Source organism: Amblyomma mixtum, chromosome 3 (assembly GCF_055824585.1).
Source record: "Amblyomma mixtum isolate Tamu chromosome 3, ASM5582458v1, whole genome shotgun sequence".
Lineage (NCBI taxonomy): Eukaryota > Metazoa > Arthropoda > Arachnida > Ixodida > Ixodidae > Amblyomma > Amblyomma mixtum.
The window spans coordinates 120,821,622-120,839,851 of record NC_143014.1 but is presented as its reverse complement, the minus strand read 5'-3'; the positions used below and the strand labels follow the sequence as shown (position 1 = coordinate 120,839,851).

The window sequence follows — 18,230 nt, the reverse complement described above, 5'->3', positions numbered from 1 at the left end:
GGGGCAGTACCTTTTCCAACTTTGGATGAGCTCAATAATGCCGAAACACACAACCTTCCTTGACGTTGTCTGAGAGTGCATTTTTCGTCGAGATACTTTGGCTGTGTGTGAAGACACCTCAAAGTGGTATGCACTGACCCGGAGGATCGAGGCCAAGCATTGGTCAGCACTGGACTACTTCACATTCATCCCTCAGTGGAATTTCTTTTATCTCGCACAACCTTTTCACTAGATCTGCAAACACTTTTGAGTATATCATCGCTGTCTGTACCATCATGAGAGAAGTGGAGAGTTCTACACTGAAACCTATCAAAAAGTACTTGGCATCTAGAATGGAACTCTCTAGGTTCTCAGGCCTTGCAGGATTATCTATCCAAAGTGAACTGACAAAAAGCATTAATGCTGAAGAAACGATCAGCAGCTCTGCAGCCCTCATGGTCAGTAAAAAGAAAATTTTGATTTCTTGGTTTTCTCTTCTTGCTTCATACACACTCTGAATGAGTGAATTCACCCACCAAGTACTGTCACATTTTGTGCATTAGTTAGTTTCTGACTTGAGTAATATGAGGTGTGTTCAATAAGTTGTCTACCTGAATATGAAAACTAAATATTCAGAGAAAATTGAACCTACTACTTAACAATGTAATGACCCTTGACATCAACACACTGATTCTATTTCACCTCCTATGGTTGCTCTCACAACAGAAGACTTCATGGGGCTTTGGAACCCTGTTACCACTTCTTTGACTGCATTATCATCGGGAAATTGTTGCACAAGCAGAAATTTCTCAGGGTTACAAAAGAGAAAGTAATCACCGGGACCCAGGTATGAACTGCACGGTGAATGGTTAAGCTCCATATGAAGCCATGTTTCCAGATAGCAGATTGATGTTTGCAAGACATATGAGTAGGCGCATTGCCGTGAACACACGCAGCAAGGGTGTTCACGGCAGGGTGTTAGCGTTTTCGCTTTGACAGCTCACATATTGCCTTCGTTTTTGAAGCCACAGGTGCCTCCAGGCATCAATTTTATTAATAAAACACATCCTATACCCTAAAAGGCTGTTGCTGTAATCTTTCCAGCTGAAATTTACACAGGAAATTTTTAGAGCTAGAGACCCTAGTGCTTCCGTGCATGCACTCTTGTTCGGACTCTGGGTCGTGATTGTAGACCCATGTTTCATCACCTGCAACAATTCAAGAATAAAAGCTTCCCGGATTTTTCCTAAGCATGTCTAAATTCTCCTGTCTGTATTGGTGGCGACATGCTTTCTCCTCAGGTGTTAAAATCCGTGGCTTTTGCTGAGAATCAACCTTTGAGGTCATCGAAACATCATGAGTAATACTGGAAACCGTGCCTATTGAAATTCCTAATGCATGAGCTATAGATGCTTTGACAAGTCGTCCTGAATGATGGTTGTCTTCAGTTGATTGCCTAGCACATTTAAACTTCTTGAGTAAAACCTGACTTGGTGGTAGGCAAGTGTATGATAACCCTACATATTAATCACCAATTCATGGATCTATTTAGGTTTCTTTTTCTTTTGTGAAGAATTTAGTCGCAAAATGAAGTTGAAATGCCTTGCTTTCTTTCTAGCCCACGTCCAGAAGCCATGTCCAGAAGTGTTTCAATCTGCACAGACAAACCCAGCTCTCTAGCAATGCCGAAATATACTTAGGGCCCTTCGTTTGCTCAAAATGCCCTTCGTTGCTCGAAATGCAGGGCCCTGCGGCTGCATTTCGAGCAGAACCATGTTTGCTGGAAGTATAACCCGAGGTCGTCAAAGACACTTCTTAATTCTCACTCTGGTCATTCCAAATTGGTAAAAAATAGTATAATCAGTTCCTGCTTGCGAAATGCTTTGACCAAATCCTGTCATCACACCATTCAAGATAGCTTCCAGACCCAGTTGTCTAGGGTTAAGTTTGCTGGATATCAAGACCAGATGATAGCAGGGGCGTGTTCTCGGTTAATTCAGTCATTAAAGCGTCAGGCCACTCCGCTTACGACAGACGTCCAGCCTGAAAAGAAGAAATTTGCCGTTTTGCCATATGTACACCGCGTCTCCCACGGACTAAAGAACGTAGCAAGTAGGTACAAAGTTGGCGTGTTCCTTTCAGCCCCCGTCAAGCTCAAACAGATATGCCCTGCCATTGAAAGAAAGAAAGAGGCCAAGAGGAAAAAAGAAGGATGTGGCGTTGCGCACAGGGATAAGTTTGTGGCCTGTAAAACATGTGTTGTATACAGTGTACCCCTTTCCTGTGGAGCGCGTTACATTGGTCAGACCGGGCGTTGCCTTAACAAGCGCCTACAAGAGCACAGGAACAACTTAAACATTGGTGATGACCTTTCACATTTGGTCAAACATTGTCTAGAATGTAAAGTCATGAAAAAGAAAAAGAAAAAATGCACCGCATTGTTCAATCAAACACGTGTACTATACACCCACAGTGATCAGACGACACGAGAAGTTGTCGAGGCTTTTCACATCGCAGGGGATCAACTGAATTGCGTCAGCAAACCATCTGTTTTCCTTTGCGATAGGGAGATGAATTTTCTCGGGAGCACCTGACGAATGTTGCGTTTCATGGTTTTTAGTTTTTTGTGTTGTTTCTTCCCTTTGATTGTTTCTTCATATAAGAAGGTTTCAGTGAATAAACCTTTTAGTTGTGAGTCAGCGCTCGTCCTGTGTCCCTTCTTTTCTTTTCTTGTCCCTTGTAGTTCGCGCTGTTCACATCATGAATATCTACCAACTCGCCCAACTGAATGTTTTGCTAAATGGTTTCCCATTTCTTCTTGCTTACTCCAACGGCTGTAAATTTGGTTGTTTTCTCTATGTTCAGGTGAACCTTGTGCCATTTGGCACTTCAGTTATCCTTGATTATTCCTGCACAATGAGTACACGCGTTTTCACATGCTGGGCCAGTGCATCAATTGTTTTTGGCTCTTTCTAGTTATCCCTGCTGATATCAATTCAGTTTTTTTGTATACCTTCAGATAATCCTTGGCCGGTAGCCATTACAACTCTTCCTAGCTATTCCTACTCGCATCGTTGTAAAGCTATTTAAATGTTCACACAATATTTGCAGTACTTCACTATTTCTTTACACTGCTAATTTCACACTGTCAGCCACCATATTCACCCATGCCACAAAATACTGTTGTGTTCATCTCTTCATTAGTGCTCCTTAGTTCCAAATGCAAATTTCAGAGGTTTGTTTTTTCTGGTCCTTTCAATATAAACATGCAAATATATTTACTAAGTGGATTTTTCATGCAATTCACTAAGAGAATTATTTGACATGCGGTATGGAGCGAGTGCAACATTGAAGCAGAGCACAGCAATAGAGCCATGCACAGGTAGGGAAGGGAGGGGAGGCTGTGGGGAGGGTGATGTGCTAGCCACTGCACCGGTTGCAACTCTAGTGAGGCCACTGCTTTAGGTGTTTAGAAAGGTCATAGTCAAAAGGAACTTCTTTTCTTTTTTTTTTTTTTTTCAATATTTAAACAAGCTATAAATGACTGCCAGTGGCCTAAAAACTTTTTCCAGACCTTCAAGCAACAAAATCACCACTATGCTATGCACAGAAACATCATGCAGAGTGTCATGAAGATCTGTTTAGCTGTCGCAAGCAAGTCTCCATATCTACTCACCAACTTCTTTGCGCTGCATCACAAGCTGAGCAAGGGTCCAACGAAGCCCAGCAAGAAATGACGCACTCAGAACGAGTAAGAAGCCTTCTGTGTTAAACTGTGTCGACTGGTAGGTAAACATAAACAGTCCAAGTGCTATCAGGAGTACAATAAACACAAGGGAACACCTCTGCAAGAAACAAAAAGCCCAAGGCAGTGTCACTATTCAGGCTAGCACTGCTGAACGATGCATGTAATGACATTTTATAGGAATATAAACCAGCACCATCAAATCAAACAGAGGCATAAGAATGACCAAGCCTAGTTTTTGATGTTGCAGAGCTGACCTCAATGCTGGTACGTTATCCCCAATAAACTGCTCATGCCTACAAGCATGTGCTAATTGCAAAGGCCTTCCAAGCAGTAAGCACAGTTTTTCTGTAGGATCATAACCCAATGTCTTTCACACTACCCTTCAACCCTCCTCTTTAAAAAGTTACCTTTAAGAGCTCGATGTTTCGGCTGAATGTGAATAACATTTGGCATACTATGAAAATAATATTTTGCAACAATAAGTCAAGTTTAAAGTTACTGTTTAAAATTTAGTTTGAAACCCGAAGCCAACCATCAAATTTATTTATTTCAATATCTTCAGGGCCCCTGGAAGCATTACAGAAGGGAGTGGAATGAAACTATATATATAAAGCAAAAAAAAATATATAAAAGAAAAAATATAGGAAAAAATAGCAACAATAACGCGGCAAGCTGCAGATTACTGGGAGTAAACATGTTCTTCAAGAGCCCATCTGAACAAAACAGAGTCGGTAATTGTTGCAATTGAGGTGGGCAAGTGGTTCCACTCATTGCTTGTCTTGGGAATAACTGAGTGAAAATATATGTTCATGTGACCAAAGGGGATGCCTACTTTAGGAGGGTGGTCTCTATGGGATTAAATGTATTCAGGTTCAGAGAGTAGCGCTTCTTTAAGATGGTGATTGTGATGATAAATTTTGTGAAAGAGAGATAAGCGAGACACTTTTCTTTGTAAGGAAAGAACTGGAAGGTTCAAAGTAGCTTTCATATTTGATACACTGGATAAACGAGAGTAGTTGTGAAGTAGGAATCTTGCACAGCGATTTTGCACAGCCACCAATGTTTGAGTGTGACATTCAAGACCAGGATCCCACACCGAGCATGAATATTCCAGTTTTGGGCGTACGAGTGATTTATAGAGTAAAAGTTTTAAGGAGGACGGTGCCGTAGTGAAATTTCGCCTCCAATATCCAAGCATGCGAGAGGCATTACTGCAAATGAAGTGTATATGTGCTTGCCAGGACAGAATGTTGGTTATGTAAACACCTAGGTATTTGTAAGATGTTACGTGATCTAGGGAAAGACCTTCGATCTGGTAGTCAGAAAGGTCAGTGGAAACAGGAGGCGTGTTCCGGTAAATTCGCACTGCTTTGCACTTATTAGGGTTAAGGCACATGTTCCAGGTGTTACACCACTCAGATATACTGTTAACATCAGACTGAAATTGGGCGGAGTCAGAGATAGAAAAAATTGTTCTGTAAATTAAGCAGTCATCGGCAAACAATCCAACAGAAGAGTTAATGCGGTCAGGCAAGTCATTAATGTAGATAAGGAAAAGTAATGGTCCCACCACAGAACCCTGGGGTAAACCGGAGTGAACTGGAGAGGGAGAAGAATCAGAGTTATTGGCATAAACTGTACTCTGTTCTGTTTAGAAGAACATTTTCAATCCATGCTAAAAGGTTTGGATCAATGTTAAGCCTGCTAAGCTTCAAACAAAGTAATTGATGGTTAATAAGATCAAACGCTTTGGAGAAATCTAGAAATATGCAGTCGATGTAGGATCTAGAGTCTGTGGCAGCAAGAGGGTTATCAGTGAAAGATATGAGCTGTGACTCACATGAAAGATTTGCGAAACCCATGCCGATGTGGCGTAAAGAACGAGTTACTTTCATCTCATTCTCTACGCCACATCACTTGCTTCCCGCATAAAATGCCAACATACACTTGCGCAATAAGTCACTTATGCAATAATACACTTGTGCAAAAACTTGGTAGGCATGTTTGCCAATGCACAGCTTTCCTATCTTATAAACATATATATCCCAACGCTGCACTGTGAGCTATGCAGGATGCGGCAGGGGAAGGCTATGGACCAGTTTCAACCACATGGTGTTCCTCAACATGCAGTGGTCTTAGTAAGCAGACAGTTTTACATTCTGCCTTCATCACCAAAGCCCTGTTCTGATTTTTTGCTCAGCAAGTAGACACGATGGTTTTCACAAAATACTTATGAAGACAGAAGTCTTCAAAGTTAACAAAACATGCATACACACATGGACAAACACAAGTCAATCTCTAAGAACACAAGATAAAAAAGAAGTCTATGAAAAGCCTCCAAATTTGAAATGTTAGGACACACATGGAGACAGCACATCAGGAACTCCATACTTTATTTGTGGCTTCTGCTGCTGTTACAATCCCAATTATCAAAGCAGTATATTAGGCAGGAAGAGATGGAAACAAAGACACACAGGGTTCCTAAGTGCCTTTGGAAGCTGTAGTAGTTCCCTGTGGCTAAAAAGCCACTGCTCTAGTACCCCACCAAGAGCTTGCACAGATAAGCATATTTTTCTGATGAGTACTATTTACACAAAATTAAACAAAGGGCTGACTCCAAGCTAAAAACCACATTTGAGGATAGGTTATCGTACTCTACAAGCTACGCATGAAGCAAGATGCACAGCCATTTTGAACAGTGAGAACAATACGAGAGTATGAGACATTTCCCCCTTGCTGAATTCATGCTGATATTGCCAAACCGTAGCTTTGTAAGAACCAAAAACAAAAAGCTGATTGTTTGCACGAGGCACCTAAGGCAATACAATATTCAAGATTGTGTGTCGTGGACACGGTTAGGGTGGCTAGAACTGTTGAGGTGTGAAGAGCGCACATTTCTCTTGTTAATAGTGGCCCCTCTGCACGGTGATGCCACCAGCGGCGCTGATGCTAGGGGCGCAGTCGCGCTATCACTGCTCACGCAGAGAGCAAGGTGTGCGGACCATGTTTGGATGCCTCATTTTTGCGCTAAGCTTTGTTTAGAGCGGGCCACCGCCGCGGGATGTCTGGGCACAATTCTGAGCTTTGGCTTGAAGAGAGTTGTCCAGCAAGTGAGTGGAACCGCGCTGTCCCGAGAGCGAACCACAAACTTGAATGAGAATTCTGCGAGCATTTTCTTTCTTCTTCATTTCTCTTTTTTTTTTCTTTTTCAAAAGGCATAGCCATACTCATCAGCTGCGACCTGTGCATTTGCATTCAAAGCTAAAAATCCCTGTTTATGCATGTGAGTCCTATCATGGCTTTCATATGTTTTGATCCTTGATAAGGATTATTCGGTGATGGCACCAAGAGCCTAATATAAGAAGGATGTCTCTGTGCCATGGCGTGTTCTGGCCCTTATAGAAGGCACAGTTCTGGTGGTCTCAATGTACATTCTGAAATACATGAGTGATGTATACATTAGCCACAATACCTTGGTGAGGAAAAATAGCGCGATGTTAAATTGCTAAAATTTTACTGCTAACAAGGGTTTATGTACTGTCATTTCAAATGGGTAAATTAAGAAGCAGCAGAGAAGAAACGAAAATGGGCCATATACTGCTTTGGCAGGCAGGTGGATAGAAAGCATTTATTTGCCAAAGGGAGGGCAGTTTTGCCAGAAAGACATCCTTTCTTTAAATTATGCAAAGAACGAAATGGGTATAAAACACTGCAGTTAAAGGCATAGTAATTAAAAAGCCCCCTTTTACTGCCAACCATGTGAAGGCTCCAGCTCATTGGCACACAATCAACAAGCAGCGAGTAGATTGCTGCAGTAAAATGCATTTTTAACACATGGTAAATGAAGGACGGGCACTTCTGGAACACGAAACCACAGTCCATAGGTGCGACATCAAAGCAGACCCCAAATAATGAATAATATGCACTGACAACAGAAAGAGCTAGAGGTGGAAGGTTCGGTATAATGGGCTGGGGGTGAAAACCACAGTGAAGGTGGACAAAAGGTAAAACTGTTGCTGGGATAGTAATGGGGGGATAGAGCAAGGTGAAAGGGATTAAAAAAAAAAAAAAGGAAGTTAACAGTAGGCAAAGGAAACCTACATGAATAAAACAAAAACAAAGATCAACAGCCAACTAGTTGAAAGGAGAGACCCGCGCAGCAAACAAGAAGGAGACAGGAAAGGGATTAAAGCTTAGACTTACGTATACGATTTGAATCCGCACAGACATGAAATGACACGACGCTAACACGAGAAGCCTCTTTTTTAATGTCTTCCTTTCAAAAGCTTCAAGAATGCACCTCACAGACGATTCTAGATATAGCCCTTGCTGATGACTGCTTTATGAGACGGAGTCACACTAGCATGAATCAAAGCGGATATATAACTGTTCACAGTGATGTACTATTTTCTTCCGTTTTTTTTTTTCATGCTCAGGGAGCCATTCAGACATCTACCTTTGTTGCGTAATATTTGCCTCACCTCAAATTAAAGAATCTCATATAAATGACACTGACGTGGCCCTCAGAAAATCAGTGCCAGTGTTTTACGCTGCACTGACCAATTGGCGCTTACATGTCAGAAATTCACATATATATATTTCTTTCATAGAACACCTTGACGCGTGCACGGCGCACAGTTTTCTCGTGTACAGAGATTTTTGTGTGAGCTACACAACCCAAGTGGTCAAAATTAATCCCAAGTCCTTCAGTATGCATACTGCCTCTATACTATTATTATGAAGTTGTGAATAGCACAATGTGGTACAGGCTAAGTATTTGATAGGGTGTGCGCTAAAAAGACGTACACAGGAAAAAGATAGAGACGACAGGAAAGAAGCGCACACTCTATCAAATATGAATATGTACCAACTAGCCCGTCAAAAAGCGTTACTAAGGCTAAGTATATACCATCTATGTGAAACAAGAAAGTAAGGAGCACTTATTACACTTTTAAAAACGTTTCTCACAGTAGCAGCGCGAGTTTTAGTTGTTTATACTACAGGTTTTAAATTCACATTGAAGTTGTTGAGATGCATATGCATAGCTTTCACCCAATGCAACCCAAGCACGCTTCAACAAATCCCAACGCAAAAGGCGGGTGGAACAGGGGGCTAACATTAAGCTCAAGCGCCTTAAATTAATGAGAGTGCAAAAATAAAGCCCCCTTCCCCTTCCAGAAAAAAGGTATGAAGATTCAAGGGCACAAAACAGTGCGAGCGAGCGAAGTTTCTTGAAGCAAGCAAGCTGTGGGTGTTGCTTGCTCTGAAGGCACCCCTGCACACAGCGCCCCTCATGGCATCGGCACGTTTTGCGGCCCGCTCTCGGTGGATGCTTTTCATACCTGAAAGAGTCTAGCCACCCCCTAACATGGCTGTCCACTCATAAGATGAAAATGCGAGTGCATGGCCGTGTTCTGCTAAGCGCCAGTATATATCCGTCCAGGCTGTGCATCCAAGCAAAGTGGTGGGTGATGCGAAGCACCACCACCAGCACCACGTCCCCCAACTCCTTGGTGACTTTGCTTTGATGCGTGGCTGGGTTGAACGCATTGGTGCTCTATGGTGTGAAGCCATGTGCTTGTGTATTCACCCTAAGAGTGGACGGCCATTAACAATCCTGAAGGTGGTCACACTCTTTCCTTAAGGAACTAAAATGAACAATAAAATTGTGCATATATTGCAGCAGTGATTTTTTGCCAGCAACTTTCTGTTAAGTTTACCAGCTTGAATAATGAGTCTGTTACAGTCAGATACAACTCAAGAATGAGGTGACAGATGACCCTCAAAGGAGGCTCTCCTGCCAATGGTGTCGACTGATTTTCATGATGCCAGGATTAATCCAATTAAGCTGTGGTTAATCCCCTTTCATCTGGCACAACCTGCAATGTCAAAGTAGTGGGATCCAAGAGGATTAACAATGAGGTGATGAGAATTGATCAACATCATTGGCTGCAGGTCCTCCTTAGAGGGGCATTTGCCGCTTTGTTCTCAACTTGTAGTCGACTGCCACAAAGCTTGATTTCATTCTATTTTTGCCATCTTTGGCTGTTAACCTTAGCTTTAACACATTCACTGTGCCATGGGTCACTGGTGGGTGACATTATGTATTCACGCTGCGTGGCCACAAATACCGAGTCACGCGATGAAGCTGCGGGACAGCTCAGATTTTTTGAATAGCCTGTGAAAAGCACACGTGCCATGTCGACACTACTATCCACTAGCGGTTCAAAGAAGCTGACTTTGTCAGTGGTTCACCAGTGGGCCACGACACACAGCGATTACGTCTCCAAAAACTGCTGTCCAGTGAATGTGTTAATCAGTTCACACGCAATCTGCTGCACCTCCAGCTCTGGTTCACTGCACGATGCACAGCAGTTCACGGTAATCTGGTCAGCACGGTGCTGACCAGAGCATGGTGCTTTTGTCAGCCATGTTAACACGTGCAAGTGTGCACCTCAACTGGAAAAGGCGAGGATTCTAGGCAGAAGCAAGATCAAGCAGGCGAGGCTTTTATTGGAAGCCTTTCACATAAAGAAAAAGGTAGTGTTATGCGTGAGTGATATGTCAGATAAATTGTATGCGGAGGAGTACGATTTTCTGTGCAATAACGATAGTGCGAGCCGATAAGTCACGGCTCCAATAAGGCACGTGGTGTGAAAATGTGGGCGTTACCTGAGGCTACAATTGTATGTGCTTTTCTCTAGCAATAAACATTTGGAAGTTGGCGCCTGTCTGTTGTCTCCTTGTCTCTTTTGTCCATGTGAAATTATTTGCGCCAAGGTGGTTTTATTCCAAGTTTCAAGATGCTAAACCAACTAGCCCGGCAACATGCCTTACTGTGCTCCATGAAACTCTTAACAAGAGTAAAGAAACGGTCACACACACTGATTCAACAGAGTGCTTAAGACTAGCAGACTACATGGCCTAGGATTTAATTGAATAGCACAGGCTAAATTGCACTTTCAAAATTGAACCTATACCGTATCAGTACTGACTGCACTTTTTTGGCACTGGTGTTATAACCCACGTAGAAATCAAATGAGGCACTAAAGTTATTATGGGATTTTTTTTCCCCCCCTAGAATAGGTCATGAAATAAGAAGGAAATGGGGCTAAAGATATATTTATGCCACTGTAGATAAAACAAGGAAATTAATGTCTCAAAATAGTATTAGAGTGAGGATAAGAACACAAATGCTACCCACACAGAGCCCTTTTATTTCCAATTATAAGCGCAGGTGCGTGACAGTTACATTAGCCTGCATAAAACAGTGAGCCTGTCTACGACTGTGAGTAAGGAATTAGGAAGAGAAACAAGTGCTGACGTTCCAACAAGACCCACTCCATTAGCCTACGTAGCCTCTCAAATATTTCTGTGCGAGCTGCAGCGCTATATGGCCAGAGGTTTCCTCTACCAGGCTGTCTTTGCATGAACAGCTCTTAACTAGTGCCCTCACCTACTGACACCACCTTCTGAAATATTTCTTGTTTGCAGGTAATACTCCAGTGCTCTGAAGTAAGCCTCAGCTCAAGTGATGGTACTTTACTGCAAGGGTTGCACTGTTGTCATTAGTCCTGGTTACAATCGGTACAAAAACTCTATATGTAGAAGAAACAGGATTTAAAAAATGCTAAAACAAAGCCACAAAGCACTTGATTAGGCTATCAGATAGACAGCTTTCAGCCTTCTTTTTCAGAAGCCTGCAGCACAGAGGGCATTCGTTCACAACAGCACAGGCTAGCGTCATCATTACTCGCATTTCATTCCTCATTCACCAATAGTAAAGAGAAGAACTAATGCTCCGCCATCCTGATTAGACTTCTTCTGGCAAAAATAAAGAGTGGAAAGAAGACAGCTGTCCACAGGAGTTACAAGAAATCACCTACCCTGCGCTCAAGTCCAAAAACTAGGGAAAAGCCCAAGATGAAAATAATGCAGGTAGATTTCGTCATTGTGTACCTGCAAAGCACAAAAGATCAGGTGAACATTACAATCCTATAGCTAATGATTGTGTCTCATATCACTGAGTTAAGCTCAGAAAACACTGGTGCTTTGCATGAACAAGCAGCAAGGGTCACACTAAGGCAGTGTCTGTGGCACTCATCGCAAGCAGAACTCAGTAAGTAAGTATGTAAAAAACAAACAATCTTTCACTCAGAAATGTTTAATTAGGATGTAGCATAGAAATTCACGGCGACCAGGGTATTTCGTGACACTATCTGTTAATCCAACAGGAGAGAAATTCTGTGCCATGTCGACTTAATTCTGTTCTCTCAGAGGTGCAGAACTATAACTTCGGGTGACATTCAACAAATGCAGCCAGTATAGACAGCCTACCTCATGGCTTAGTAAATGACAAGGAAGGCTCATAAGCACCTCAATAGCTGACGTAGGAGTGACACACATCCAAACGAGAAAGTAAATAATTTGCATGCTGTTGTTTTGTGTGCTGAACAGAAGAAGAAAAAGTTGAACATTGAAAGAAAGTGGAACTGCCATCTGCACATCTAAAACAAAACTCTCATCCACTGCGTCACAGCACCGATACTTAGAAGAGCGTCTAATAGTGTTATTATCTGTTGTCATTAAATGCCTTCTTGCTGCCGGGTGGCACTGCTCAGCCGGAAGCTATAGTCCTGTGTTTTTGACCCAACCAGACACGCACATACATTATGAAGAACTCATCCTAAACCAAAAATTGTCTTGTCAAGGTTTCCCTGCTTTTCTTTATGCATGGGTCATTGGTGCAAAACAAAAAGCACAAAATGAAAGCTGATGAAAAGCAGATAAAATAAGGAGACCTGCAGGTGATGTAAAAACAAAAAACTCCCTTCCCTCTTTACTTCATAAGGCAACAAGTTTGGGCGTGACCAGAAAGGGGCAAAAATATATATATTCCTGCACCCCAAGTAAAATGAACAAGACAGTGGCCCAAGCAATACAAGCCAAAGGTTTAAAAAAAAAGTATCATAGGCCACGGGAAACAAACTGAAGGAGCACTGTTGGCAGTCACTGAGACAAAACAGGCATATTTTTACTGCAAACTAATACAACTCTGCAAAGTAAACCGTTACAAAGCGAGACACATGCAAAGACACACACAACGGCTCAGAATTCCAACGAATTACACTGCATGAAAACATGGGACTTTTAAACCCCAGCAACAAAAATTGGAGGGGACACTTAAGCTCCACCTTAATTAAGGGTATGATGCGATAGTGTAATGGGTTAATTCCCATATATGCAGAGGGCCATTTTCTACTTTACAGTCATAGATCCTTGGGAGTCCTCATTTCCCTCATGGTACAGCGGTGCAGCACTTAAGTGATGCACCACTGCCATGTGATGGCAGAAGCTCCTAGCGGTAGGCCTTGTGTGGCCCAGGTTGCTCTTCCCGAGCGACCAATCATTAATTTAACTGCCACTGCCACAGTGGGCAATTTTCTCCCTATCCGGTGGGTACGTTGTGATGACGCCACAAGGTCACGTGACCTGGGTGGCCCACCTGCCACCTATGCCAGAGTCATACTTGTTATTTTTCGCTCACAACACTGACAACGCCAACGTCGAATTTCCTGGACAATGGGGCCTTTAACAATACCACGTTAAAACAAACAGAGGGACAATCACAAACTTAAAGGAGTATAGACACCTAATTTTGGTGGCATGTTTTCTTCTCTGTAATGATGCAGAAGACACTACTCTGCATGAACCACCACATGGTATTCGCCTATGACCACTAAATAATTTATAATTAAATTTCTTTCCCGTGCTGTTTCTGTTTCGGTTTCAGTAGCCGAATGATGACTGTGACGTCAATGTGAGGCTTATAGGTCATAAGAGACATGAAAAAACAGCAATATAATTGTTGATCCTGCATTCACTGTGATTCCAGCTTATGAGGCAAGCTGGTTTTAGCATTCTAGTGAATTAAAACGATGAAGCAGCGGTCATATCGCAGTTTTTTCATGCCTCACGTGACCTATACGCCTCACGTTGATGTCACAGTCATCGTAGTAACAGCTCTCCAGTCACAAAAACTGCGTACTGCATACTTTTTCGCTACGCCGATACAATTAAGTTGGCTGCTTTTATATGTCGAGCAGTCACTCCGCTGTTCGCTCTGCTTACATGATGCATAAGTCCTATTTCAATCCCCCCCGCCCCATCCCGGTGCCGTGGCTGCTCTTTTTGTGTGGCTGGAGCAATCAATGAAGGTGATGCTTTGATTTACCTTTGGCAAAGAAAATGTTTTAATACCTAATTCAGGAAAACTTGTCTGGGTCATACCACATATGCACAGTTACCACTGCAGGGCGCGCGCCTGTGCGAAATGTCATCTTCCAGGCTCATTTTACTCATCGCCATCAATGAGGCGGCGGGGTTATAGCCGTACTTCTAGTCCATGGCCATTTCGATATCTGAACGATATAATTGTTACTCCCACTGCCCTTTCGTAGGCTGTAATTGTCGATCTGTTTCATGTTTCTATGCCGCAAACTCTGAACTTCCAGGCACGACAAATGAACCGATGCCAGCATGGTGCGACTGGAGCAGGATGCCACGAGACGTGTGATGTCACGCATACCTCCCACCTGGGCGGGCGACAACTGGTGCGTGCGCACAAAACCCACAAAATAATGTTATCCGTGCAATAATACATGAACTAAATACTGAAACTTTAGATAACCGCACCTTCTGAATCCAATTTCGCTGATTTTACAGAAAGTCGCAATTTAATGCAGTATCCATTTAACGTCACAAAGCAACACACGGGTAATAATATAAAGAAAGAAACCACGTAAACAAAAAGATGCATAATAAATTTTCACCTTAGACGAATTTCATAAGTTTACCTATCAACATAAGCTGTTCAGTTTTACTGAAGCTTAAAAAATGAACTCGCACACGTTTTTCCAGCCACAAGCTTATGCTTGCTTCAGCACATGTTTGAGTACTTTCTGTAGGACGCAAGTTTCCAAAGCACAGTTACTTCCCCACATTTCACCATGTTACCTGCGGTTTTTACCAAATATGGCATGCTGACGTTACACTGCAAATGGAATCTACAATTTGACACATGCAAAACTATTACACACATGCCCAAATATGCAGAACTTTTTAAGTAAGTTGAACAAGAATTAATGAGAAGTAAAAGGTACTATAAGAGCACAGAACACAAAAAGAGGCCTTTTATATCTTTTCCTTTATTTAATGAATCATACAAATATGCTGAAGTTTTTAAGTCAGTTAAACAAGAATTAATGAGAAGTAAAGAGAACTATAAGAACAGAGAACACAAAAACAGGCCTTTTATATCTTTTCCTTTATGTAACGAATCACACATTAAAATTCCTACCTAACACTGAACAATATCATTGATAAGTTTACCCATTCAAAACAAGATCCCTACTCCCTCCTAAAAACCTGATTAAGCAAACATTTCCCGCAAATTCAATTCTCCATAAACTTGAAACACAGTCAAAACTTGACCCAACGAAACCTGATTTTACGAAGTTCCCAATCTAATGAACAAATTATGATTACCTAGCAAGCACCCATAGAGTTCAATGTTCTCAATAACCCGAAATAATGAAACACACGCCCACTAAACCCAATTTAACGAAGTTTTTCCGGGAAGAAATTAGTAAGCAAAGAGATTTCTTACTTATTTCACTGACGATGTATAGCAGCTTATTGGCAGCATGCCAGCAGTAACATCTAGGCACCCAAGTTGAAGCCCTAGTTTAGTTTTGACGGGACCACAAGCTGCACCGCTGTACGAAACAACGGACTCGGCAGTCCCACCGTGGCACTGAATCCGTTTTACCAGATGGCGCTTTCACACACAAGTGATTCAGGCCACCTTCCCGGAATATTCATACGCGCAAGCGCAGGTTATCGGCAAATATGATGCCACAGTAGCTTTTGAGCACAGCTATGTTGCGATTTTAGATTTTGAAGGGTAGAAAACTGTCTTCCTCAGTTTTAATTTCCCAATTTAAAGAAATCATTCGTGACTGCTCTTCACTTCGTTAAATCGAGTTTTAACTGCATTATGCCATTTGTGCCATGCCACCATGTTTTTTACATGAACTCTTAAAAGCCATCTACACACAATGGGCTTTTTGCTTATGGCTACGAGGCCTAAGACAAAAAAACCTGACAACTATGGTGCTGCACTAGCAACACATTGGTTTCATGTCCCAACACCATAGGTAGAAAGAGGAGGCAGAGTGGAGAACTCTGGGCTAATATTGATGACAGTTAGCTCTGTGAAATGCACCAAGACCTTACTACCTTATGAAATAGATGCACTTTATGTCTACTGAAGTGGAGCCTTCATGTCCAGGAGACCACGTACCATTAACTTAGCAGCAAAACTGCTCATTCACGGAAGCCATTAAGCTAGGTTCCTATAGGTTTCACAGACAGAAGAATATAAATGGTTTGGAAAATTTCGAAATATTTGCCCCACTCCAGGACAAGTGAGGCAAAGATGTGAAACTGACCCCTGACAGCACCCCAGTCCCCGCTACCCCATGTGCATGATCCCTCCAACAGCATATGCTGCTGGGAAAGCCCCAAATGGTCAAGCCAACCGGGCTCGCGATTGCGCAGCCAGCAAGTGAACGTGGGAGCTTTCAGTTACCACATACAACGGCAATGGCATTTACCCTAAACGAAAGTAAGCGTCTATCGTTGAAAAAGAAAAAAGGCAGCATGCAGGGACTGAGAGATGAAAAAACATATGCCCAGAAAGAAGGTGTTCAATAGTGTAATTGATTGAAATCTGGAAATAATGCTGCCTCCCATGTGAACAACAATCAACAGCCACAGATCAAGCATCAACACTTACAGCGACACAGTGATAAACTCGAAGCTCCAGTTTGAGAAGCCAATGTCTAGAGCACTAGCCACTCCTGTGATGGCTAGCTGCTTGACGTAGACTGCCCAACCAAGCAGTATCCGTGGCTTCCCAGTGCAAACCTGGTACACCAATCGCAGCAGCCCTGACAGCACAAACTTCACCACCAGGTGGCAGATGACCACCGTAAGTGGGAACCGGAACTCCTGCACAGTAAGATAGAGTTACAGCACATTCGTAGGCTGCAAAGTGACATTACCTAGCACAGGAACAGAGCCACATGGTTACAGTCACTGTCAATAAAATGTTTTGGCATAACCACAAAAGAATAAAAGCAGAGGACGTAAACCCATGAACCAAAAGATTCAATAAAACGTGCAATACCAACACTGGTAGCTAACAGCTTTAACTAGTTTAAGCGATTTAATGCAGCACAGTCAGGAACAGAAAAACTTGTTAACAAGCAAGGGCTATCAGTGTTGCACAAACCAGATAACATCAGCACCATAATGAATCACAAAATCACCATCATGTGATCCAACTAGAAAAAAAAAATTAGGCAGTGTCAATGAAGTTGTATCCATGGCAACAACAACATCCATGAATGTTATCATACACATTTATTAAGGCAGATATATTGAGCTTTCAGACAATTCTTGATCAAAACTAAGGGCCTTTTACTTTATATAAGAATTTGCTATGAGTAGCAAACACACATTTACAAAACTATAATTTGATATTTAGAGAAGAATTCAATAAAACTGTTTTTTGGACATGTATGCAATGATAGAAGGATCTTCACTTAATTACAATTTTTTTCTTGCAAAAACTTCATTCTGCTCTATTCAAGTGTCAATTCTGCATTCAGTTCTATTTCTCATGTAACTGGCAAATAAGGCTCAAGTATTTGTGTTCTTTTGGTAAAAAAAAAAGGTAATTAAAGATTAGACCACTTTCCCTTTTCGATCCATGGAAAGCAAGCCAATGCCAGTAATGCTACACACACTGCCAAACATATATTCTCTTTTGGATTTTAATATATCTACAACAGAACTTGTAAATATTATCACGTAGCAGCTTCTTTATACCATCAACTAACATGTTAAGCCCACAGCAGGACAAAGGGCTGTAATAGTGATCTCCAATTGGCCCTGCCCAGCTCAATCCCCAGCCACCATAACCCCGTGAACTTCTTAATTTCATCTCCTTGATGAATTTCTCCCACCCCAAGCTACGCTCTTAATAGAAGTTTTCCGCTTTACACATCTTGCCGAAGTTCATTTCCTTCTTCTTATTTCAGCTAGAATATTAATCAATACTGTAGACGGGAAATTTATTCTGGAAGGGGAAACATGACTGCATTTTACCAAGAAAAAAATTTTTGGTACGCTTCAGTAGCCCTAAAGAGGCACTGAAACAGTGTTCACAGAGGGTAAAAAAGCTGAAATACTGATAGGTATTGCATCGCCTATCATCCTTGCACAAACATTTTTGATCTAGCATAAGTGGCATCAGAGATATCGGCAATTAAAAATGACCTCCACAATTTCTCTCTCAACTCGTATGCAACCACTAAGCCCTTGCAGCCAAAGTTCATTGCACTCCACTGAAGTGGGATCAAAGTGCAAAGAGGCT

General features: G+C 42.1%; 1 protein-coding gene across 5 annotated transcripts in view; it reads right to left on the bottom strand.

Moving 5' to 3' along the window:
- The window catches only part of LOC149351633 (solute carrier family 35 member H1), a 55,554-nt gene that overhangs the window by 29,333 nt on the left and 7,991 nt on the right, over positions 1 to 18,230 (bottom strand). For all 5 annotated transcript variants that reach the window (XM_089580953.1, XM_089580954.1, XM_089580952.1 and 2 more), the window contains exons 2-4: positions 16,587 to 16,801; positions 11,614 to 11,686; positions 3,656 to 3,824 (exon numbers count right to left, since the gene is read on the bottom strand). In XM_089580953.1, coding sequence (XP_089437079.1) covers positions 3,656 to 3,824; positions 11,614 to 11,686; positions 16,587 to 16,801 — 457 coding nt within the window. The remainder of the gene's footprint in view (positions 1 to 3,655; positions 3,825 to 11,613; positions 11,687 to 16,586; positions 16,802 to 18,230) is intronic.